The sequence below is a fragment of the Morus notabilis genome, unplaced genomic scaffold (assembly GCF_000414095.1).
Source record: "Morus notabilis unplaced genomic scaffold, ASM41409v2 Scaffold1285, whole genome shotgun sequence".
In the NCBI taxonomy this organism is placed as follows: Eukaryota; Viridiplantae; Streptophyta; class Magnoliopsida; order Rosales; family Moraceae; genus Morus; species Morus notabilis.
In genome coordinates, this window is record NW_010362783.1 from 171,104 (window position 1) to 194,549 (window position 23,446).

At 33.8% G+C, this 23,446-nt stretch overlaps 4 protein-coding genes across 8 annotated transcripts; 1 reads left to right on the plus strand and 3 right to left on the minus strand.

Moving 5' to 3' along the window:
* Positions 1–1,283: 1,283 nt before the first annotated feature.
* LOC21399740 (protein YLS3) lies at positions 1,284–4,016 on the minus strand. Its single transcript, XM_024168685.1, has 3 exons — positions 3,668–4,016; positions 1,580–1,690; positions 1,284–1,351 (listed from the first exon to the last, which is right to left on the minus strand). The coding sequence occupies exons 1-3, from the start codon at positions 4,008–4,010 to the stop codon at positions 1,284–1,286; spliced, it is 522 nt and encodes a 173-aa protein (XP_024024453.1). The 5' UTR covers positions 4,011–4,016.
* Positions 4,017–8,612: 4,596 nt separating this feature from the next.
* On the plus strand, positions 8,613–15,169 carry LOC21399741 (leucine-rich repeat extensin-like protein 5). Of its 3 annotated transcripts, none has more exons than XM_024168696.1 (9): positions 8,613–8,699; positions 9,866–10,189; positions 10,476–10,601; positions 10,712–10,751; positions 10,832–10,914; positions 12,715–12,792; positions 12,906–12,959; positions 13,213–13,347; positions 13,448–15,169. In XM_024168696.1, exons 2-9 carry the CDS (start codon positions 9,932–9,934, stop codon positions 14,966–14,968), a joined length of 2,295 nt encoding a protein of 764 aa, XP_024024464.1. In that variant the 5' UTR covers positions 8,613–8,699; positions 9,866–9,931; the 3' UTR covers positions 14,969–15,169. The 3 variants fall into 3 exon arrangements, with proteins under 3 accessions (XP_024024464.1, XP_024024465.1, XP_024024466.1); XM_024168697.1 differs by having other exon boundaries at positions 10,715–10,751; XM_024168698.1 differs by lacking the exon at positions 8,613–8,699 and having other exon boundaries at positions 10,135–10,189; positions 10,427–10,601.
* Positions 15,170–15,980: 811 nt separating this feature from the next.
* On the minus strand, positions 15,981–18,253 carry LOC21399742. 3 transcript variants are annotated; one of them, XM_024168701.1, is made up of 5 exons: positions 17,867–18,253; positions 17,691–17,780; positions 16,624–16,796; positions 16,326–16,535; positions 15,981–15,995 (listed from the first exon to the last, which is right to left on the minus strand). In XM_024168701.1, exons 1-4 carry the CDS (start codon positions 18,207–18,209, stop codon positions 16,341–16,343), a joined length of 801 nt encoding a protein of 266 aa, XP_024024469.1. In that variant the 5' UTR covers positions 18,210–18,253; the 3' UTR covers positions 15,981–15,995; positions 16,326–16,340. The 3 variants fall into 3 exon arrangements, with proteins under 3 accessions (XP_024024469.1, XP_024024468.1, XP_010101140.1); XM_024168700.1 differs by lacking the exon at positions 15,981–15,995 and adding an exon at positions 16,013–16,131; XM_010102838.2 differs by lacking the exon at positions 15,981–15,995 and having other exon boundaries at positions 16,135–16,535.
* Positions 18,254–21,037: 2,784 nt separating this feature from the next.
* LOC21399743 (transmembrane protein 45A) lies at positions 21,038–22,225 on the minus strand. The gene has a single exon (XM_010102839.2). The coding sequence runs from the start codon at positions 22,114–22,116 to the stop codon at positions 21,232–21,234; it is 885 nt and encodes a 294-aa protein (XP_010101141.1). The 5' UTR covers positions 22,117–22,225; the 3' UTR covers positions 21,038–21,231.
* Between the last annotated feature and the right edge of the window lie 1,221 nt (positions 22,226–23,446).

Here is a 23,446-nt window from a genome sequence, read left to right on the forward strand (position 1 = left end):
TCCTCGAAATGGATACAGTTAATGTGAGTAAGGCCATGCGTAGACCTTCATTACGAGCTCCAGCAGAACAAATGCGTTTGTAATTGATTTTTGTTTGTTTTTGAAAACGGTTTTAGATGTTTTTTGAGGTACGAAAATAAAAACAGTCTACAAACCGTGTTTGTTTAGTAAATGTTTTGAAACGAAAATGAAAAAGAAAAACAGTGAGAATAGTTGAAAATGAAAATGAAAAAGAAAAATGAAAACGAAAATGAAGGAGTTAGAAAAAAATTAAAAGTTATTTTTCTTTTTCTGTTTTCATTTTCTATTACTTATCAACAATATTATAATATATTAATTAATAATTATTATCAAACACGATTTTATTTTTTTATTATACTCAAACTAATCTCTTAAAAGACCAACCAAACGCAATTTCAGAATTAGTTACAGAATAATTCTTAAAATAATCTCATTTTTACTTTTGTATTGAAAATAAAATCATTTTGAAAACGTTACCAAACGGGCCCAAATAATCCTGAGTCTGCGTGATATCAAATTTTTATTTGGTTATGCAGAATCATTATGTTTCTTACGTTCTTAAATATGTAAATCGTGTATTATTCCACTAGCTAAAGGCCCGTTTAGTTTGCTGAATCGAGTTTTTAATTTGAATTGAGATGTGACTTTATGTGAGAGTTTTTTACTGTAATAAAAAAGTTAGATGTAACTGTTTTTGAGAGCCTTTTGCTGTAACAAAACTTGAATTCTAAACTCGAATCGGTGAAATGAACGAGGTCTAAGTGTGCATTTTCTTTTCCAATTTATTCTTCACGTTGTTGGGTTGATGCTATCCGCTTTGTATTGATTCGGTGCCGGTGTGTTTTCGAAATGAAATGGAGTTTTCCATTAAGAAAAAACATGACATAGAAATTAACGCTGCCAGTCAGATCGTTAATGCAAGTATATGCATGTGAATAGAGTGTGAGTTGTTTAGTTCACGAGTTTAAATTTATAATTTTAATTCAGTTAGTAAGTTTTTTTATAAAATTTAAATTTAAAATTAAAATTACTGATTAATTAACTCAGGAACAAAACGAGCTCTATACATATAAAATAAATTGAGAGGGAAAATAAGAGAGAGAATAAAAAATAAAGTCATGGTTAAAGTGTAGCAAGAAGTTTCCTTTTGGCATTAAGGGCATCAAACCATCAAATACAGGGAAATAAATCACATCAAACATAAAGGGCCACATCACGTGGATTAATGAAAAACCACAGTAAATAAGTAGCCAAAGTCATCTCTAAAACCTTATTATGATTCCATCTCTTTCCCCTTTGGCAGCTGTATTTCCGTGACTTGTAGAATTTCCTTCAACAAAAATTCCCCAAGTAAGATTTAAACAATAATACATATAGATAATCATAAAAGAAAAACAAAAGCATGGGGAAAACATGAGCATAGCATACTCAAATAATTCTTATATGTATATATATTTAAATATTTGCACACACACCAGAGAGTTTTGTGATTAGGTAAAAAAAATATTCGTCGTATAAAAATATATACGCATATATTATATGTGTGTGGGTGTATTACCATCAGTACGGGCAGCTGGAGAAGCAGAAGTGCTAGTTCCATTTCCGAGGCTTTTTGCAAAGTCTTCAAACACCTTTGCATCTGTGGAGTTGGGTGCTAAACCCAGAAGATCTGTATCCATTAACGCATTAAATTAGTTACTATGCACTTTTAGTTGTAGCAGTCTGTTTTTTTTTTAAGGGAGAAAATAATTTTTTTTTATTAAATAAGGTCAATAAGTATAACGCCGTTTGTACTAACAAATAGGAGATACGCCTATTTAACGACGATTTTTAGGAAATCGTCGTCCAATGAGCTAAAAAAATGTGGTACGTACAAACACAAAATATTTGTATGCGCACATTAGACGATGTTTTTAAAAAACTATCGTTTAATGTCAAAAAATTTCAAAAAAAAGAAAAAAGACTTGACTTTTTTCTACTCATTTGTTTTGGAAAATTTTTAAAGTTTTAATATCTCATCTATAATTTCAAGCATTCTCTTACAGACTCTATGTTTGTTATCTCAAATCTCTTCATCTCTCCAAAGCTCTCTCTCTTCCTCACCCTATCTCTCTCTCTAACTCTCCTCTCAATACTTCATTTTTTTTCTTCTCAAATCTCATCTCTTCTACACTCCTCACTCCCATTACTATATGTACGCCTCACTCCCTCTACTTGGCCGCCGCCTCTAAGAGCCTCATAATCATGCTCATATGTCGCCGGCCGTCATGACCTTGCCTCCATATCCGCCACTACATTATGACCATCGAAATGAGTACTTTGTTAATCTTTTAAAATTTCTTTTCTTTGAGATTATTATTATTATTTATTTGGATTTAGAGTTTTATTTGGATTAATTAGGTATTTTTGTTATTAAATTTCGTAGAGACTTTGGTTTTAAAATATTTGTGTTACATATATATTGATTATGTACTAGAAGGTGAATTTGTAACATGTTGTTTTGAATTTTTTCATGTGTATTGTTCAATGACTTGTGATAACATTTGAAAAAATAATTGTTTAGAGCAAAGAATCAGTTTTCGGCAAAAACATATATTTTAAATTTTTTAATACTTTTAATGACAGTTTTTTTAAAAATTGTCATTAAAAGTTACACATGAGACGACAGTTTTTTTTAAAAAACCGTCGTTAAAAGTTGATATTAGACGACGGTTTTTTAAAAAAATCGGTCTAATGTGCTTTTTTAAACTTTTGTGATATCTTATCGTATTAAACTTTAACCGTCATCGTATCTTTTGAACATTTAACGACTCTGCATACGACGACAGTTTTTAAACCGTCGTTGTATTTTTTGATGACGGTTTAGTGTTGTTTGAATTATTACAGTTCCAACCTTTTTGTTAATGTTTCATTTAAAAGTATTGAATTTTTGTTCAAATTTATGAACTGAACCGATCACTAATTTCTAGCATCGTCGCTTTGCTTCTAGCAGTTAGTTGTAGTCCCACGAAAAGTTTATCAAAAGATACATAAAAATGAACGCATATTAATATTATCATCCGAAATTGCACTTATAATAACAAACAATAATCACACTGAAAATTCTTGTGAATACGTGTCTCATTCGTTTGCGTTTATATTTATAATCTCTCTTATCCACAAATAACAGAGACGCGCCATACCACTCACACTCGGTGGGGGTACGTAGGCTGTCCCACTCGAATTTTGAAACAATTTTTTAATGTAAAATTTTTATAAAATAAACAGTCGTGCATTATTTAATAAGAATAATTATAACTATAACTGCACTAGAAAAGAGAATTACAACTTATTAATTCCCGTTCATTTCACCGATTCGAATTTATAATTCGAGTTCAACTACAGTAAAAAGCTTTCAGAAACAGTCAAATCTAACATTTTTGCTACATTAAAAAGCTCTCACATAAAATCACATCTAAACTCGAATCAGCGAACTAAACATACTATAATGTGCTTATGCATTCCATTTTTTTCCTAAAAAAGTACTGCATATATGTAAGGGGAAGAAGATATAAAGAGTTATATAATATATATATATGTGTGTGTGTGTGTGGATGAGTTTTTATAATGAAGAATAGAAGAAAGTATATATATGTACTAATCTTACCAACACAGGCAGTTAGGTTTAGGGGAACATGACAAGTAGAAGGAAGTTGCAAGGCACGGGTCACATTGAACTTGATATCAAGTTCTGGGTCATCTCTGTCTTTGACGAGCACACAAAGACATTTTGTGCTCTTTTCCACCACCGTCTTCAGTCCACGACAACAATCTGACGTAGGGCTACTCGCTTGTCCGCCAACAAAATTCAGACACGTGGCGAGCCCGACCAGTTTCTCTCCACACTCCGCTTTATCCTGCTCTAACGTTGAGCTTCCAAACCCTACAAAACCCACCAAACCCAACAACACTACGTATGGAATTAGTGCCGTATTTTTTGGAGCTCCCATTGTTGTGTTGTGTTGCAGCATGAGAGAGAGAAATATATATATATATATATATAGTCTAAAAGAGGGTGATTATAGATATTACCTTTTATATTCATTATGTATAACTTTGCTATATATGTGGCTAGTTTGGGAGAGTTTACAAAGATATATTGAAGTTGTTTTGGTGGGTGGAGACATTAAATATTTTTACGAGCCCTTCTTTAGTTGTTAACGTACACATGTGCGTGCAATGAAGAAGTGTTGTCCTTAAATATTGACCAGTCCCACTCGATTGTATTGTTATTACTGGAGTCAGAAAGGAATTGAAACTCCACTTGATACATACTAAATTATGCTCTAAGCTTAGCCGAGCTAGAGAAGATTATGAGTATGTTTATTTGCACAACTCAAGTCATGACTTGAATTGTGTACGTGAGAGAAAAACATTATAGTAAAAAAGTTAAATTTAAATTTTTATGAGAGAAAATATTGTTGGAACATAACTTAAGTTATGAAATGAACAAGGTCTATGTATCTCGCTCAATATTGAGATTAGAGTACTTTCAATCCCCATAAGGTCAAAAGAAAAGACTAAGAACAAATATCAAATTAACCCAAATAAATAGAGAGTTTTTCGGGTAGGTCATGAAAAATGAACTACGAGAAAGGTCCTTATTTTCAGCCATCAGATTTGTATCAGAAAATTTTCTATTATATATATTTTTCAGTCTAATGTGATTAATTTTAACCAGAATTAACGGTCAGAAACTGACTATATCGATAATGAAATTTTAATAAAGAAACTCGTAAATAAAAAATAAAAAAAAACGACGCCACAAGAACTTGAGCCAAGAGTTCTGCATCAAGAAACCACCCTAAATATGAGGTGATTTGTCATTGATTGAATTGTTATGAGTCGTACGTGTGAGGCATATATCGTTTACTATTTCAAAAATGAAACCACCTTAAATATATATGAGGTGATTTGTCAATTATGAGGTTATTATCATTTACTATTTCAAAAATGAAACCACCTTAAATATGAGGTGATTTGTCAATTATGAGTTGTACGTTTGAGGTATATTTATCATTTACTATTTCAAAAACTTATGAATTAGTTACTTGCATGACTTTGTTCAAGAAGCATCCAATGCACGAGAGGAAGCCCGGATTATTCCCTATTCATGAATAGAAAGGTTTTGGATTTTAGCAAACACTTGATGATTCTATGATTGAATTCATCTGGATCTAAATTAATTACACTAGCTACACACATGTGTGTGTATATATATATATATAATATTTATATTTATAGGATCTTTGGCTTTGATTATCTCAATTAGGTTAACACTGCAAACCTATCTCACACCAAGCATCTCACTCAAACTTTTAAATAAATAAATAAATTATTTATTCGTAAATAGATATTCATTGTGCTTTTATGTGTACATGGTTTTGTAAGAGTATGAATATATACACATATATATATATATATATATCATCAAATTCAGCAGGATAAAGACTGTGATTGTTTGTGAGAGCTTTTTACTGTAAAAAAACTCATATTTTAAACTCGAATTAGTAAAGTGAACAGAGTCTAAGATCCAAGAGAACAACATTTTGTAAAAGAATATTAGCTACCTACTTTGTTTTCCCAACCCGTGAAGATTTCTGACCACCCCTTTTTATTTTTTAGGTTGAATAATATGAATCCGTGACTGTCTCAAATTGTCGTGCGTGATTACTTAGAAACACACACACATATGGTCCGAAAAATGTGGGACCCCAAGAATTGTGTATTGCACTAGCAAGTCTTGAAAGAGATTTGGACTGGAAAGTGGAAACCATCTATGTACTTTTAAGGTTTTGTTCATTTTACTGATTTAAAACTGCAGTAAAAAGCTCTCAGAAACAGTCACATCTAACTTTTTTACTATAATAAAAAGCTCTCATATAAAGTCACATCTTAACTCGAATTAAAAACTCGAATGAGCGAACTAAACGAGCCCTAAATAATTTTCAATTTACAATATTACATAGAAAGATTAGATTAGAAATAATTTTCACCTATTCCTAAGCTGGGAATTACATTAATGCTCCAAATATTATACTATATAAATGCTCTCAGAGCATTTTCTCGGCAAGTATATTTGGGAGTTTATATCATGTATAATTAGTGCCAATAATATCTGTGCATCCCGATTCCATAATGAGATTTTAACTTGAATGATGAACCAACTGGCACCTCCAACTATTAATTGAGCTGTTGGTTGCATCATGTGGCGTTGGAGATCAGAAGTTGCGTAAATCATCTAGCATAGTCCAAGCATTAAAAAATGTTGTTATTCCTTAATAAAAATACAAAAAAAAGAGAGAAGAAAACTAGTTGACCAGTCAAATTTTCATAAAATTCTTGTAACTCTTTTTTTTTTTTTTTAATTTTGTTTTGTTTTTGTTACAACTACGGTTTCAATGAGAAACGTTTCAAAGAGAAAGCCCTATAGTAGTTTAATAGCATTAAAAAATGTTGTTATTCCTTAATAAAAATACAAAAAAAAAAAACTAGTTGAACAGTCAAATTTTCATAAAATTCTTGTTACTCTCTCTCACCTACCTACTTTATACATAGTTAGGTCTTTTAGTTATAAATGAAACGCTATTATTGAAACCAAATGGATCGGTTTTTTACATAAATTATGTGAAGTGTGTAGGGCCTAAGAGAAGAAGTTGCCAAAAGATTTTAGGAATGTTTTAGGGCCTGTTTAGTTCGCTGATTTGAGTTGAGATGTGACTTTATGTGAAAATTTTTTACTGTAGTAAAAAATTTAGATGTGACTGTTTGTGAGAGCTTTTTACTATAGCAAAACTTAAATTCTAAACTCGAACCAGCGAAATGAATGAACAGTTACTTTCAAGGGTATCAATTTAATTTAACGGCAGAATTGAAATAGAATCTTTCAAACTTATAAGCTACTAGTAGGGCACATCTGCCAATTTGATCGTGACCATTATTTAAAAAAAAAAATAGGTGAGATATATGAACTTCACACTTTATGATAAGAAATTAGATGTGAAATTGTTGGTAGATTATGCCTGTAAATGTTGCCACATAACACATATAACTCTTTATAAATTCATGGCCATAATTATGCGCACATAGAATATCACAACTCTTAAAAAAGGAAAATTGTATCATATATATAAGTACTTTTTTTTTAACTGATATTTAAGTAGGGGAAAAGCCATTTTCTGTCTTGAACGCACTTTGAACAATGGGTAACTAGAACATACATGATAATTCCTATATATTATTTCTCTAGGAGGGTTCTTCCAATTACATTTCCTAATTATATTTTTCTGATTTTAGCAAGATGGCTACCTATGTGCTATCACATGTATATGATGGAACTTCATACGTAAAAATTAAATGCTTACTATGCAATACAGCGTTGGAGCTTCCAATAATTTCTTACTAGTTGTCTGATCTATACAGATGCATGATGAAACTCCACGCACAGACACACACATTATATATATATATATATATATATACATATATATATATATATATATAATATGTGTCAGTTAGAGATATATATTTGGCATTAAAAATATTTTATTTACGTAATGTCACTAATGATATGTATGTTATCTTTTTATAACTTGTAGATTATTTTTCGTAACATATAAATTATCTTTCGTAGTGACATTAAAATTTTATGCAGTAATATAAATAATAAAATTTTTAAAAAAATAATTGTTAAATTTGAAGTTTTCTCTTTAAATATTGCTGAAAATAGGTATTAATTGATTTACTACTTAGCTGGATACAGTTAGGTAACGGCAATGTACTCTTTAATAGGTGGACCCTGAACCGTTGTGTATAGCCATAATATAGTTAAAGCCTAACACCAAGGTGGTACGTGAAAAATGTGGCTGCAGGCTTAGTACGATGGTAAATCAATATTCAGGTTTCAACGTTGAGGTATTGAAAGAAGTAAATAGAACTTTTACAGTAAATAATTAAAGTAAATGAGACATTTTATAAATATTTAAAGTAAATAACAGTAAATTACAATAAATTTATTAAGTAAATCATTTTTTCTTCAGAAATAAATTATTTATCAAGTAAATTTTCTATGTACTTAATAAATTTACTATTTTCTGCAAATATTTTTAAAGCCTAGTACAATTCACTTTTTGAGTTTGGTAAAAATACTATTTAATAGAACCCAAAGGAAAAATAGTAGTCCTAATTAGTGCCAAAAAAATAAACAAACTTCTTCTTTTTTTTTTTTTTTTGATGATTAATAGTATGGTGTGACACTAAAGGAGGCAACCTAAAGTTGGTAATTCAACCCAATTTTAACTTTATTTTTTCAATTATGTTATGTGAGTGTAACCCTTTTGTATTGGAATCCAAAAATGATAAAAAATCATTCGTCATCAAGAAATAAAAAACACAAATCCATAAACTTTTGGCGAATTTGGGGGGTGGTGCTAAATTGGAGTTTGGGTGAAGTAGTGGAAATGGGCTGGGCTTTGAATAATTGGGCTTGTAGTTGGGTCCATCAGTGAGTCCCAGTCCGAGTCTCCGAGTACTCGCCTCTCGATTAAAGCTTTCCTTCGTTCCATCGGAGTTGAGTCGAAAGGCGGCGTTTGTTCGTTCCTTCCTTCCTTTCTTTCTCCGCCATGGACCTCAAAACCCAGGTCTCTCTCTCTCTCTCTCTCTCTCTCTCTCTCTGTTGTATGTGTTTCGGTTTGTTTCTTTTGTTTGGTAATAAAGGAAGTCCCTTTTTGTTTGGTTGCTGGAAAACCGAGGGAAAATGAAGGAAACTGGTTATTCTGGATTATGTATAAATAACTTTCAATGGCCTAGTTACATTTTTTTTTTTGCGTGCTTTTATAAGAATTAAGAAAATGGTTTTGTTTTTAATCTTTACACAATTCTTGGCGCTGTATTTACAATCTGGTTTTCTAAGTTTAATTTTTCTGATTATCAAATGTCGTGAGTTTTTCAATCCAAAAATAAAAATAAAATGGAACACTTGTGACGAGTATTCTAAGGACTCATTTAGTTCGCTGATTCGAGTTTTTAATTCGAGTTGAGTTACTGTAGTAAAAAAGTTAGGTGACTGTTTTTGAGAGTTTTTTACTCGAATGGTTGAAATCAAGATGGCTTAAGAGTATAATTTTTGCCTTTATTCTCAGTCAGTATTTTGAACTTAAAAAACAATTGGAAATAAAAGTTATGGAAATCACAGTTTAGTGTAATTATGGTTACCATTTTCTTGATTGGATAGTTACCAAAATTTCTGTGAATAATGTTTATAAAGTCCATTGTTATCAATATGAATAATGACTTCATGTCTTTTTCACCATATTTCTGTTTGTTTCCATTGCTTTTGCTTGTCCCATTTATGATTGACCAACTAAAAGAAAAGAGGTAAGGGTTTCTGCCATAATGAACACATTATAGCTTTTGAAAAGAGACTACCCATTTGGTACAGTAAATTTGTAGAGTGCAGACTTATAGCTAAATGAAATTTGTGATCTCGAGAGCCTGTTTGGTATGCTTAAAGTTTGCTGCGAGAAAAATGGTTTCTGCCTATAGAGCTGAAATTTGTGTTTGTTTTGTTATTCTTCTCTATATTAACCTTAGTCATTGGTGAAATGTTTCAAGAAAGGTTTTGTAGGAGTACTGAACTTATTATTGTCATGTTGGATAGGACTTACATGTATTGATTATACCAATTTTATTGTCTTTATTGTTTGTTGGGGTCTTTTGCATTTGTCTAAGCATATATAACATTCTCTCAAGATTAATTTCATCATTACTGATTAATGCTTAATGTATTTGTCATCCTTTTCCAAAGGTGAATGAAGAATAGGATTAGTTTCAAGGTTGAACTAGATCTGCAGTTGAACATCAGTGCGGTAAGATGTCCGGAACAACTATTTCGTCGACAGCATCAGGTAGCGGCCAAAAAGTTCCTAAGTTTGCTGCAAAGGCGGGATTTGTCATACCAAAAAACAAGTTGTCTGGTTCATTGGTGCCCATATTCCGAGGAGGGAAAAAGCTCGGAGCCAATGGTATGCTTGATGATGAAAGTACCAAACAGGATCCAAGGAAAACAAAATGGGGCCCTGATCTGACACAGGATGCTGCTGTTAAGAGAGGAAGAGCCTTAGCTTATCAGGTATATTAGCAGTACTTTGCAAGTTGTTCTCCTCTAATAAGCATTAACATAATGGTCCAAATAATATTTCCTTCCAAAGATTATGTATTTCGCTCCCTGTTCCACTTTCTAGGCTTCCATAACATTAATTCTCTATGGTTGATTCCCCCTCTCCTAACATAGGAAAATAAGTAGATTGAAATGTCCCTTGCCTTATTCTTCTGTGTGAATGGTTCACATAGAAGCTTCTCATTCCAGGTGCCACTAAGTGATATTACTGCCTCTGTGGTGGCACAAATTTTTCCAGACTCGTGTGGATCAAATTACACAACAACTCAAATCTGGAATATCAATGATTGAGGATGGTGGTGATCTAGCACTAGGTTCTGAAAGTCCAGATCGTGAATCACCCGGATGTCAAATTGATAGTGAGGTAGAATTATGGGTAACAATCCTTTTTTTTTTTTTTTTGGTCATCTTGATAGTGAGGTAGAATAATTTTTCTATGTTTTTTTGAACTGATAATTATTTTTCTGGATATAGAAGGCAGAAGAATTGGAACTCGAAAAGCGAGAAGTGATTGGTATGTTCATGTCTTTTCGTAGATTCAGCCTCTCTTATGTTCTCTAAACGATAATTAAGGTTTTTGTTGATGATTTCCAGGTGAAATACTGAAACTCAATCCAAGTTACGACGTCCCTTCTGATTATAAACCGTTGCTGAAAGAGGCCAAAGTCTCCATACCTGTAAGTATAATAGGCTTTTCTGAAGCTCTATTTACTCCGCTGAGAGATTTCAATTTGGCTTATTTGGATGGTGTAAAGGAACTTAAAAGAAGATGAATAACAAGAATTGCTGAAAACATGAAATTCTCGTTACTGAATAGGTCTTTAAATAGCTAGAACTGTTAGCTAACAAATTCTGTTAAGAAACTAATTCCTAACTAACTGCTGACTCAACACTACAAGTGGCTCTAACAGATGGAAAAGCACATAAATGTAGCAAGATATGAGTGGTGTTTTGTTCATGTCTATGAGACAAAGAACATACTAGAGGTAGAACAATCATATGGTTAAATTGTAATCTGGACTCGGTAAATGCAGTAAGGTTGTATTATCTTGTATGAATCGAGTTATGGATCCATTTGACATTGCTTTTAGAGGTTGCTTTTAGCTTTTTTAAAGAAGCTAGAGCAGGTTAGGGTGTTTGGTAAATCCTACTTTTGTCTAGCAACTTCTAAACATTGCTGTCAAACAACATAATTTGAGAAGTAGGTTAGGAATTGCTTTTACGCAGCTGCTTCTGCTATAATTATCCAAATTTACCAAGATAACCTTAATAATAAAATTTAATTCTCAATATACCTATTTTACTTTTTTCATATCAAATTAAAAAATATATATTTCTAAAATAGTTATTTTAAAAATTAAAAATCTTTAATAAGTATGCTATGCTAAATTTCTTTCAAATATTTTTTAATAATTATCAAAATACTTAAAAATAACAATAATAAATATTAGTTGATGAATAATTTTTCTCCTTGAATAAATGTAATGTATTTTTAAGAAGTATTTTAATTGATAAAATTTAAAATATATTTTTATATTATGAATATTGACCATAAAAATAGAAATAAAATTAACTATAAACATGTGTGATAAAGTATGTCTACTTTCGTCATTATGCATTCAATAATACACAGTTTACCAAACACCTAAGTTGGAAAATTTGTCAAGAGTGAAATATGCTCTGGTAGAAGTTGTCTGTTGAAATTCATCATGACAATGATGAATGGAGAAAATGGACATCAGGGATTTGTATATTTTTTATTGGCTGTTTCGATGATTGCATCTGCATTTAAAGCTATTAGGTGAAGGCAAAGAAAAAAAAAAAGATTTTATGCTTGAACGTTGAAAACTTGAATATGAAATGTCTAAAAGACTGAAGAGGAAAGTTTCAGAGGATTAACAAAATAATGAAAGAAACACATTGTTTTCACTGCTAGCCAGTAAGGGTTAATTGCAGTATGGTTAGGTTTGAGGAATTGCTACCTTCTAAACTATTCTTAAGATGGATAATAGTTCATATGTGTAAGTAAATCCGATTCCTAGTTTAAGCTTTACCGACTGTTAGGTCCAATTAAAGTGAGGGCTTAATAATCCGACAACTTAGGTTTTTGAAACGGAAAAATATTTGGGGTCAGATAGTACAATCAAGTTCTTTTTCTTAAGTTTTTCAATTGTCATATGCGAGCTCACTACAGGTTTGAAAAGTCATCCCATAACATCTGGAAATGGACGTATTAAGTTGAACATATAATGAGAGTACACGTTTCACGTAGGATGACACACTTGGTAAAATTGGGGTGTTTTGTGTGTTTTATTTGGATTTATATTTTTATTTGGCTGTTGTCTATATTTTGTTTGACCTTTTCGCAGATTATAGTCTCTTTATTATATGTTTTCTTTCGTAAATTATAGAAATCATTTTGCTTTATGCCTTTTCTTTCGTAAATAATAGAAACCATTTTGCTTGTGCCTTTTCAGGTCAAACAGTATCCTGGATATAATTTTGTTGGACTAGTTTTTGGACCTGGAGGTGATAATCAAAAGCGACTAGAAAAGGTAAGAAGTATCGGTAAACAAACTGCCAAATTTTATATCAAAACTTTTCATTACTACCACAGGGATGTACTAATAGAAAATTCATGTCACTTCTTGTTCACATGGAAAATCAGGAAACTGGAGCTAAGATTCAAGTCTATGGAATGAAAGTAGAGGGTGGACAGAAGGTATTAATTCAATCCATATAGAAATCAATTACATGAAATATTGAAGATATAGTTCATCATCTCATCCCTTCTTTATCTCCTTAAAGATATTTGGCTCTTGTTCTCTGGATTGTCTTCTTATTTTGTATTTAAAAGTGTAATTCTGTTGAATTTTGGTTAGAATGTGTTACTGTTGTTGGTTCACCTTTTAATAGGTTAAGCTTTTCAGAGAATTGGTAAACTAACAAGTTCTTTTATTTATTTCTTTTTTCAGGTTGAAATAAAACCATCTGATGGGAATCAAATCCACAGTCCTTATGAAGACTTATATGTCCATATATCAGCCGACATATTTGAGAAAGTAGATGCAGCGGTGTCTGTCATTGAGCTGTTAATCACCTCAGTATCAGTGAGTTTATTACTTGAGAGATTACAATATCTTTCCGATTCACATTGCTCAGCTATGTTCTGAAGCTTTTCAATAAATATATTTTCGTTGTTTTATTTAGGGAAATCTTGCTCCCGCTTCCACATCCTCCAATTCAGCTTCTGAGGATGATGTAAACGTTCAGTTGGGCCAGGATGTTGCCACTAATGACTTGGGTCATAGCTATGCGATACAACCAGTGCACGGACCTAGACTTGTTCTTCCACAAGGACAGTTTCAGTCTCCTGGTCAATGGCTTCCATCGGGCCCCCTGAACACCGCATTGCATCCACCTTCCAGCTTTATTCCTTCGCCAAATTCTTCTGCAACACCTGTCAACAATCCTGCCCATATGTCAACTCCAACTTTTAGACCTTCAAACATGTATTCTCTGTTTGGCCCTCCGCCACTTCCTACTGGGTGCAACTCACTTCCCCAAAACCAATCTCTTGTATCCCCTAGACTGCAGCCACCTGGACAATATCCGCAGCATCCGTACATGGCTCAGACAACTCGAAATCCTTCTCCAATAGCTCCCCAGCTTCCCCCAGTTCAAGCTCATAATATTTCAGCTCCACTTCCATCTACTGGAAGTCAACTACCACCTATGGGAATCACCGGGCCGTCGATGACTTCACTACCTCAACCTGTTTCTAGTCTTCCACCAGGGTCACTACCTGTGAATACTCCACTTTCTGCAGGCTTTATTAACATGACACAGATGACTCCGAGAATGGTTCCTACCAATGGGATTTATCCTGCAGTTCCACCTTTAAATATATCAACAGCCATTTCAGTTTCACCTCTGAATCCCCCTCCTACATACCCAGGTTTTCCGTCTGTTCTTCAACCTCAAATGGGGCCTACTCCTTCGTTGTCAGCTTCTATAAGCTCGACACCAGTACCTGTGCCTGTATTAGGTTCTGCACTGAATCCTTCACCAGGAATTTCTTCTGTTTCCGGAAGTGTGCGGAATTTCGCTCCTGTTATTACACCACCTTTGCCAACAGCTCCGGGTCCCGGCAACTTTACTTTTCAAGCTGGCCGACCTCAAAATGCAGCCTTTCAGGCAGTTCCCTGGACGGGCAATCAATTTGGGACTCAGAGCGCTCCACATTCAATTTTGCAGCCTCCACCATCACAGCAGCCATTATCTGTGTTTCGAAGGCCACAAGTTGGCAACAACATGGGTCAACCTCAACCTCAGCCTCATATGTACAGAAATCAGACAGGGATTCTAGGTCCTGGTCTTCCAACATTTCCGGATGCAAGTGGCGTAGCACTGAGGAATCAGATCCTGCAAGTGGGGCCAAGGAACTTCAGCCCAACTACCCAAATGCCTGGTTATCCAGGTGCTCTGCCCTCTAGGCCAGGAAGTCTTGTTCCGCTTCAGAACTATCCTGTTCCGCTTCAGAACTATCCTGTTCAGAGGATGCGGTCAGAAACTCCACTTGCTCAAAATCGTCAGCTCAACCACAATCTCTCCTTTACTTCTGGCAGGTCAGCTTCTACTCCTGGAGAGCAGCAACTTTATGATCCGTTCTCGCCCACTTCCATTTCTATTGCATCCCAGCAGCTGCAGGGAGGGATTCCGAGAAGGTGAAGAAACACAGAAAACAATCTGTAGTACTGGATTCAGGGCCTTGTTGAAGGGAAAATCAGGTCTTGCTTGAGACTTGTTATATTACCTATGAAATCGGATTCTTATCATGTCACTTCAGTAAATTTTTATATTTGGAAGTAACTACTGATAGAAATGTAAGCATTGAAAATTCATCTATATATATATATATATATTTGCTTCTTTGCCAAATTCAAAAAATCAATGTGGAGAATATAATAAAAAAAATGAGATATTTCAAATTTACAATCTATCCATATCCATAAATCGATTAAATTTTGTGTCATTTAGAATGCTGTTTTTTTTTTTTTCTTAAAAAAAAATTTACCAGAAAGACCCCGAAGGAATGAATTTGCGTTTCCCTCTATCATCAGTTATTGTACTCACAATTGAGTCATCTATTCCCTTTTGAAGAAGAAAACTTTACGTTTAGTAAACAATTAACTGTCTTATTATGATAATTTTAATAATTAGTTGGTATTGGTAGAATAGGTCCTATCAACATATATTTCTCTAAAACCCTCACATAATGGCGCGCATAATGGAGCCTAAAGTATTATTCATGCATTGAAATTTGAAAGCTTGAAAGGTAAGGAATACTCTAATAGAGTGGAGCACTTATCCTCGACTTGAATTTGAAGGTGAAGCTTCCACCTTGATTGCCCTCTTCAGCATCTAACAATATCAAAGTACATTATGGTTAAATTTGGAGTGCACACAAGTCCAGGCACATGGTTTAGTTTGGACATTTTTGAGGGAAAATTTCAAACCAAACCGAAGTAGTTAGTTTCTAATATTTGAACCGAACTGAACCGAACCGAACCGGACATTTTTGAGACTTGTGGACTTGACAGTTACTCTTGCTCCATAATTTTGGTGCAGAGAAGGGTTGGAATCATCGTCAAAATGAGTGCTATCATCAAGTTTCTATTACTTGGTTAAAAAGATCCTTTGGCTCTGACAATTCTTCAGAAGTCCATTTGTTCAAAAAGTTCTCTCAAATATGCCACTAAGAAAACAAGAAATAAAAAGAGTGGTCCAATATCAGCGTTTATGTGAATGCACTGGCCTGGTGGCACTTCCACTTGCTCATTTGCTGAACATATTGACGTGGGTTCTGATAGATTCAATCTTCCAATTTGAAGCTGTTTTTTCGCAGACAAAATATTTCAAATTGTTTTCCAATATCGGCACCTTGATAAACGTCTTAAGACAGGTCTATCTGAATTTCTACTAATAATTGAAACAAGAAATCTGACAAAAGTATGTCATTAGGCATGCCAATAATGTCATTATGTACAAGTGAGGCATACGTACAAAGCTTAAGTGTGAAACATACATTTCTAAAGATGGATCACACAGAAGGGCCAGTTCTGAGCACCCTCTCTAATTTCTCTGCTTTGGTGTAATCCTTTTCCGTAAGCGGCCCTGCCGGAAAAGGAGTGATTTCGACGATTAGGTGTGGAGTTGGGAGCTCATCAAACAATGCCCTCACATTGTTACAACACACACTTTCCCCGTGAGCGCTTTCCCTTCTAATTTGACAACCCTACAAAATTACCCCAAATCTCTTACTCGAGGAGGAAAAAGATACAATTTTTTTTTTAAAACATCCATTAAAGTAAGAGTTGTACTACCTTGTGGGAAGTGGCATCTACAAAGTGATCGTCATCGGACAACAAGGATGCAATGGCTTTGAGAAGTCGCCTTCCTTCTGATTTAGATGGCACCCTATAGTTCCTTTTGAGTGTTCCTTTTGTTGTGGGATGCCATTTGCTCACTAATTTCCTTCTATCAGCTGCTTCTTTGACTGATTAAACAAATCGAGACTTAGCAGCCATATTATATGGGAGAAAAAAAAATTTGCAGCCTTCAATTAAGAATGTGCAAATTGGCAAAAAGATAAACAAATAAAGAAGGAAAGGAATTCTAGATTGGTAAAGCCTCAGACCAATCCTCACCTAATTAATGCACCTAGTAGAATAACAACATCCAAAATTTCAACACCAAATAACATATCAGCTATTCATATTATTTTCCTCATAGAGTGTGTAGAAAATTTGCTAACATGTTAAATTGACCAAGTTCGGGACAAAAACATATTAGGCCCAACACGTGATAAGAGTCTCAGAGTATTGCAATTATAGGGGTTTGAACTTTAGGATCTCCTACTTTGATGTCAATTCTTCTAGTTCTAAAAGTTAAGCTATTGGGTGGGGCCTCCCAGGTCCAACATTATTATTGCAAACAAGAAACAAATATTGAAGCCCCAGTGATGCCAATATGTTCTTTAGTAACTTTGGCACTTTTCAGGCAGAAATCTTAGAACTATACACATTCAGTTCTTATCAACCCAAAAGTATCCTATATGGAAAATGATGATCTGAATAACTGAATTCTTCTTCAAGTCATTTGGCCTCGTTTGGTTCCTATACTCGAATGATTCTCATTCTGCTACATTTTTCATCTCATAAAAAACTTAAATTAAAAAATTTCTTCCCTCACAAAGTTCTCATCAAATTCAATGAATCAGAATAACTAACTTGAACATTCAAACGGACCCTTAAAGTTTTGAGGGGCACCAAATGTATAATATACTGTGTCCACTTTTTTTTAAATTTTTTATAAATAAGTTAGAATCAAAAGCGAAGAACATGGTTATGCAGCACTGCAAGAAACAAGTAGAGCTGAGAAAGAAAGAAACCTGGTTTGGCTTGAATGCTATTTAGCCACTTGGAGAAGCCCATATCACCAGATTCACCTCCAACTCCATCCCCACCATTTCCTTCCAAATCTAAAACAACTTCATCAATTAAATAAAACCCATTTCTTTATTTTTTTTTTTTGAAAAAAAAAAGAAAAGAAAGAAGGGATTTTTACCTGAAAGAAGAGGATTAGAGAGAGATCCGGCAAGACCGGACTTTAAGAGGGCATAGAAGATGCAAAGACGACCTGCCCATAAAACAGGAGACTCCAAAAGCGAAGCACTAACACTCAATCTTGTTGTCGTTTTAGTCAGACTGTTTCTTCTTCTTCTCCTTCTAATTCTTCTTCCCTTTGTTGTAGAACCAAATGTCGTTTTGCTGAAATAGAGTAGTGTTTTGTGTCCATTTCCAAACCCAAACCCAAGAAAGAGGCCCTTGTTGGGAACTAGAAAAGACCTAGTAGTAGTACTACTGGTAATTTGGAAAGTGTTGAATGGGAAACCATTTGATGTATGCATTTCTTTTCTTTTTGTTTCTCTTCTGCTGACTTTCTCTCTCTCATTTCCCAACTTTAATCTTATTTTTGAGGATCAAAGATAACAAGTCATGTTTAAGAAACGCTGTCGTTTTGTCTCAAAAGAAAAACACTGCTGCTTATCTCTATCCCCATCTCTCCCACATGTTGTGGCCCACCGCCCATTGATATTTTATAATGCTCCAAAGAGTAGCCATCCCATCCTCGATGGATTTACATCTGTTTTGTTTTGTCTGTATTAGTAACATACGTTTCTCTCATTCCCATTCTTATTCGTGTTTATGAAGCATTTTAATGGGTGGGATGGGATTAATTCCAACTCTAGTTTAAACCAAGCTAGATGGGCTAGCTCGATGCCCGCCACCCGAACCTCTTAAATTGGCTTAAACTTTTGGACCGAGCTGGTTGAGATTTTGAGCCCAAAAACTTATTCAAATTAAGTCAGATCGGGTAGAGTTTAACACTATTTTTATGTTTTTTAATGTCTTATAAAATTTTAAATCAGGGTCAGACTGGGTTAGCCCTCACATCTTTAAGCTTTGCTCGGTTTGCTAAATTTTTAGGTTGCTGGGCACCCCGAACTCTCACATCTAATTCCAATTAATAAAAAACTCGGGAAATCAGAAACATATTTTTTTTTGAAAAATTGAAAAAATTTTATGAGTAGTTGGGAGTATTATTTTATGGATATAGAACCGCGTACTTTGTTAAAGAGAGAAATAATATTTTGGTGAGTACTAAATACTAAATTTTTTTTTTAATAAAAACCCATATATCAAGAAACTTACATTTAACCAAAAATAGAGTAATAAACATCACAATACAAGGCTAATGACCCAGCAGGAGAACGAACATACATTTGAGGCCCAAAAATGGGAGAATACTTCAGCACACTAAGATCGAGCACACCTAAGGCTCTATTTGATAAAATCCCTCTCAACAAGATAAGTTTTTGAGCGATGGAGAGACAAAAGATCGTAGCACTAAAGTTTCACCAAACACTGCCAAGATACTAGTCCAACAAACACAAATAACAAACCAAGACAACGGGATGAAAGCCTCGACTATTAAAGTAAAGCAAACACACCATAAACACAAAACGACCACAAGACCTGTTGTCAAAGAACTCCGGTGAAGAGGCAATTGGCGAGAGCACTATCCGGAAAGACAAATGACTTTGAAGGAGATAAGGCAAGATTGAGAAAGTAGCGTCAAACTGCAAGTGAAACTAACCCTCTACATCCGCTACCGGCAATTGAAAACACCACCTCCAAGAGAAGCCCACGGCCACACGAAACAAAATGCCAAGGGAGCAAGACCATCACGGGTGAACATGTTAGAAGCAACAACCTAAACGAACAACACCCCACTTCCAAAGCATGTCAGATCTACTCTAAGAAAGTGTCACTCTACACACTACCACTAACACGGAAAAGACGACGACGAGATGAGTCCGGGGACCAAGTTTCAGGGCCGAAAGCCTGGCGACACATCCGTAGACGGCATCGGAACTCCGGTCAAACGCAGCGCTTCAAAAAGCAACTTTGGAGAGAGACTAAAGCGAATATTTTTAATTTGAGTACTAAATACTAATTCAGTACTTGCATAAATGAGATTTCAAATCTATTGAATATAGAATATCAAAGAAAGAGGAGTAATCTTGGGCATCGTTTAGTTCACTGATTCGAGTTTTTAATTTAAATTGAGCTGTGATTTTATGTGAGAATTTTTTATTGTAGTAAAAAAATTTGATGTGACTATTTCTGAGAGGAAAACTCGAATTTTAAACTCAAATGGTGAAATGAACATGGCCTTGATAAATACTCTTTGAAAGTATATGGATTTAGATTTTTACTTTTTATTCTTGATTCATAATCTTTTTAATCAAATAATTACACTAACAAAAAAATATTTATTAAGAATAAGATGTAAAAATCTAGATTCATGCATTCTTAAAGCTAAATTCTCAATTTTTTCAATAAAGAGTCTCGTTCATTTCACCAATTCGAGTTTAGAATTCGAGTTTTATTACAATAAAAAGCTCTTAAAAATAATCACATTTAACTTTTTTACTACTGTAAAAAATTTTCATATAAAATCACATACAAATTTAAATCAACGAATTAGACGGCTTTTAATTAGTTGGTATACAACTTCTTTTGGGTGGTTGTTGCGTTTTATCATTTAATTTTTTCCTCTCTTTAATTGATATCGTTTCTATTAATGAAAAAGTCCTAAATACCCTCAGCCACCATCAAACACGTATGTGTTGAACTCACTTTATCTCCATCTACACTTTTTGTCAGATCAAAAGACTGATCTTTATAAATATTGTTCTTTTAGTTACCCTCCTTAAAAATCTCGAGAGAAAACCAAAAATGTCAATATCATAATTAAAGTAATATTATTTTAATTGTATTATTATTATAAATTTATCTTATATCATTAATAATTTATAAATTATCTTTTCATAAATTGTATGTTATTTTTTTAATCTGCATATTATTTTAACTTACAGATTAATTTTTATAATATGCAGGGTTTTTTTAACTTATAAGTTATTTTTTGTAATGACTTTAAAATTTTATGTTGTGATATAAATAATAAAATTAAAAAAAAAAACTGTTAAACTTGAAATTTTCTTGAAAATCTTTTCTCCAATGGGTTCCTACTTAGGCATTTTCTCCCATTCAACCTCTGATCAATTGCATTGTTCTATACACTTTCTACGCTAACTAAAGCGAAAAACCAAAAATAAAATATAGATTTGTATCAGATAAACATTGTTTAAAAAAAATTTAAATTGTTCAAACCAAGCCAAACTAAATACGATACACACACACACACGCATATATAGTACAAAGTTGACATACAAGTAATTTATAAGATATCTTATGACTTTACCTTAAACATTTTCTTAATTCTAATCTCCATGCATGCATGCCAAACTAAGACATATGCATGCATGGATATCAAATTGAGTCCCAAAAGAATATCATTGAAAATCATGATATGATATTCTTTTGGGACTCAATATCATACGAGTCTTCTTCTCCCTTCTCTTCTTTCCTCGCCAAAGAAAAGTAATGAGCCTTTTCACCATAAATCTTAAGCAAAACCAAGTAGAAGAATATTCCAAAAACTGCAATAAAAATCAAGAACCAGCTGAACTCTAGGTTTATAAGCGACTTGGCTCTGTGAAGTGCCTCTTCTCCTGAGCATCTGGCCACTTTACGACCATCATCATCGGACAAGAAGCAACCCTTAGGCAAGAAGTGCGGGGTCCACAACATGAACCCCATCACCATAAACCAAACACCTTGGAAGAATATGCTTAGAGACCTCACAAAACTTACCATGAAACTATTTGGGAAACCGATTCCCATTAGGGTTGTGACTAAGGAAACATAAATCACAAGCTCGAGAAAGAAATGGAATTGGCCTTCTGGACCATTGTGGTCGGTTGAGTGAAGATGAAAAAGGAGAAGTTCTACTGCAAAGGTTATGGAGGCAAGGAAATAGATCAAGCCATGGTGAGTACTTTTGGGAGAAATTCGGTCTAGGAGGACGACCAAGGCCGCGTAGACGAGAAGGGAAAGGGAAATGGAGGAGTGCTCGAAAGTATGGAGATGGTTGGAAGGGATGGTCCCGTCGATGTCGAGTGGCTGGTGGCGGTCAGGGCTGACGAAGAGTTCCATGGCTATGGAGGTTGTGGAGCCCACCATGATGAGGTAGAGCTCGGAGTATCGGAATTTTGAGGCCGGGAACCATGGCTGCGCGGTGTAGGAGGATGGCCGAAGGGCGTGCAGCTTGATGTGGTTAAAGAGGTGCCATAAGCCAATGAGGAAGAATCCAAGTCCTGGTGCCACATGACCTATCAAAGAGCCCATGTCCTAAAATTAGCTATAATGGTTAAGAAAGAGAAGTGTAATGTATTTGGAATGGTTTAAGACACTAGTGGAGTAAAGGAATTGTATGATTTGAAAATTTGAACATGAATTGATTGGAATATTGCTATAGGAAATTAAGAGGAAGGTTCTCATTTATAATCCTCCAGTGGGATACTCTGTGTATGTCGTGGACCTATTAGTTTACTTTGCTTGGAAGTTATTCACTTATGCAAACAAACAACCATTAGGAAGTACAATTCATTTTCATGCACACATGAAAGATAATGATAAAGAGTTTTTTTTTTTTTTTTTTTTTTTTTTTTTTTGGGTGAAAAAAATTTTTTTTTTCTAGGTATTTATGTAATGAATGTAGATATATTAGAAGGTTAGTTTAGTATTATTTTTCCCTTTTGGGATCAACTTTGTGGCTCTCTACATTTTAACTCTTGAAAAGATTGCACCCTTTTTGCACACATCTCGTTCCCTACGAGTAAAAGCATATATTTGAGGAATATATTCTAACAAATAGTAAACAAGTAGTTATATGAAAAGGAAAAAAAAAATTAACATACAAAAAAGCTAATGTGAAAACAACGTACTCAGTAGTCATGGGACATATCATCAAGCTAACCTATAAATACGTTTGATTACCACGTCTTACAATCGTAAAGTGAATTATGACAAATTATTCGATTGCTTCTTTAAAGCAACAACTTCATCTAATATTGACGCAATGAATGCACGAAAGTAAGGTCCATTTAGTTCACTGATTTAAATGTTTAATTTGAGTTAAGATGTGATTTTATGTGAGAGTTTTTTACTATAACAAAAAATTTAGATGTGACTGTTTCTGAAAGCTTTTTACTGTAGTAAAACTCGAATTCTAAACTCAAATTGGTGAAATGAACGGGGCCTCAGACTTCTCTTGAACACAATATTGAAATGTTTGTAACTATATATACACAATGATGAAAGTGAGAATCTTGTTGCTGAATCTCTTTCATAACTTAAAACTACCGGATTCATTAAACATGTTATATAATTAATAACATGACGAGTAAGCTTTCCTGTGAACAAAATTATTATCAACACTTTGTGATGCTAGCATACAAGGGGGTGCCCTAAAGAATCATATAGTTAAAAAATTAGAAAATAATTAATTAATAAATTCCTACTCTAGTGCACCTCTCCAATTCCTTCAATGTTAGGATCACCATGAGGTGCTATGTGAGTGAGAGGCTGATCGCTGCGACAGTCAATCGTTTCTTACATTTTTATATTGGTTTGCACTTCTTTTTTTTTTTTTTCTTTTTTTTTTACATATATATAT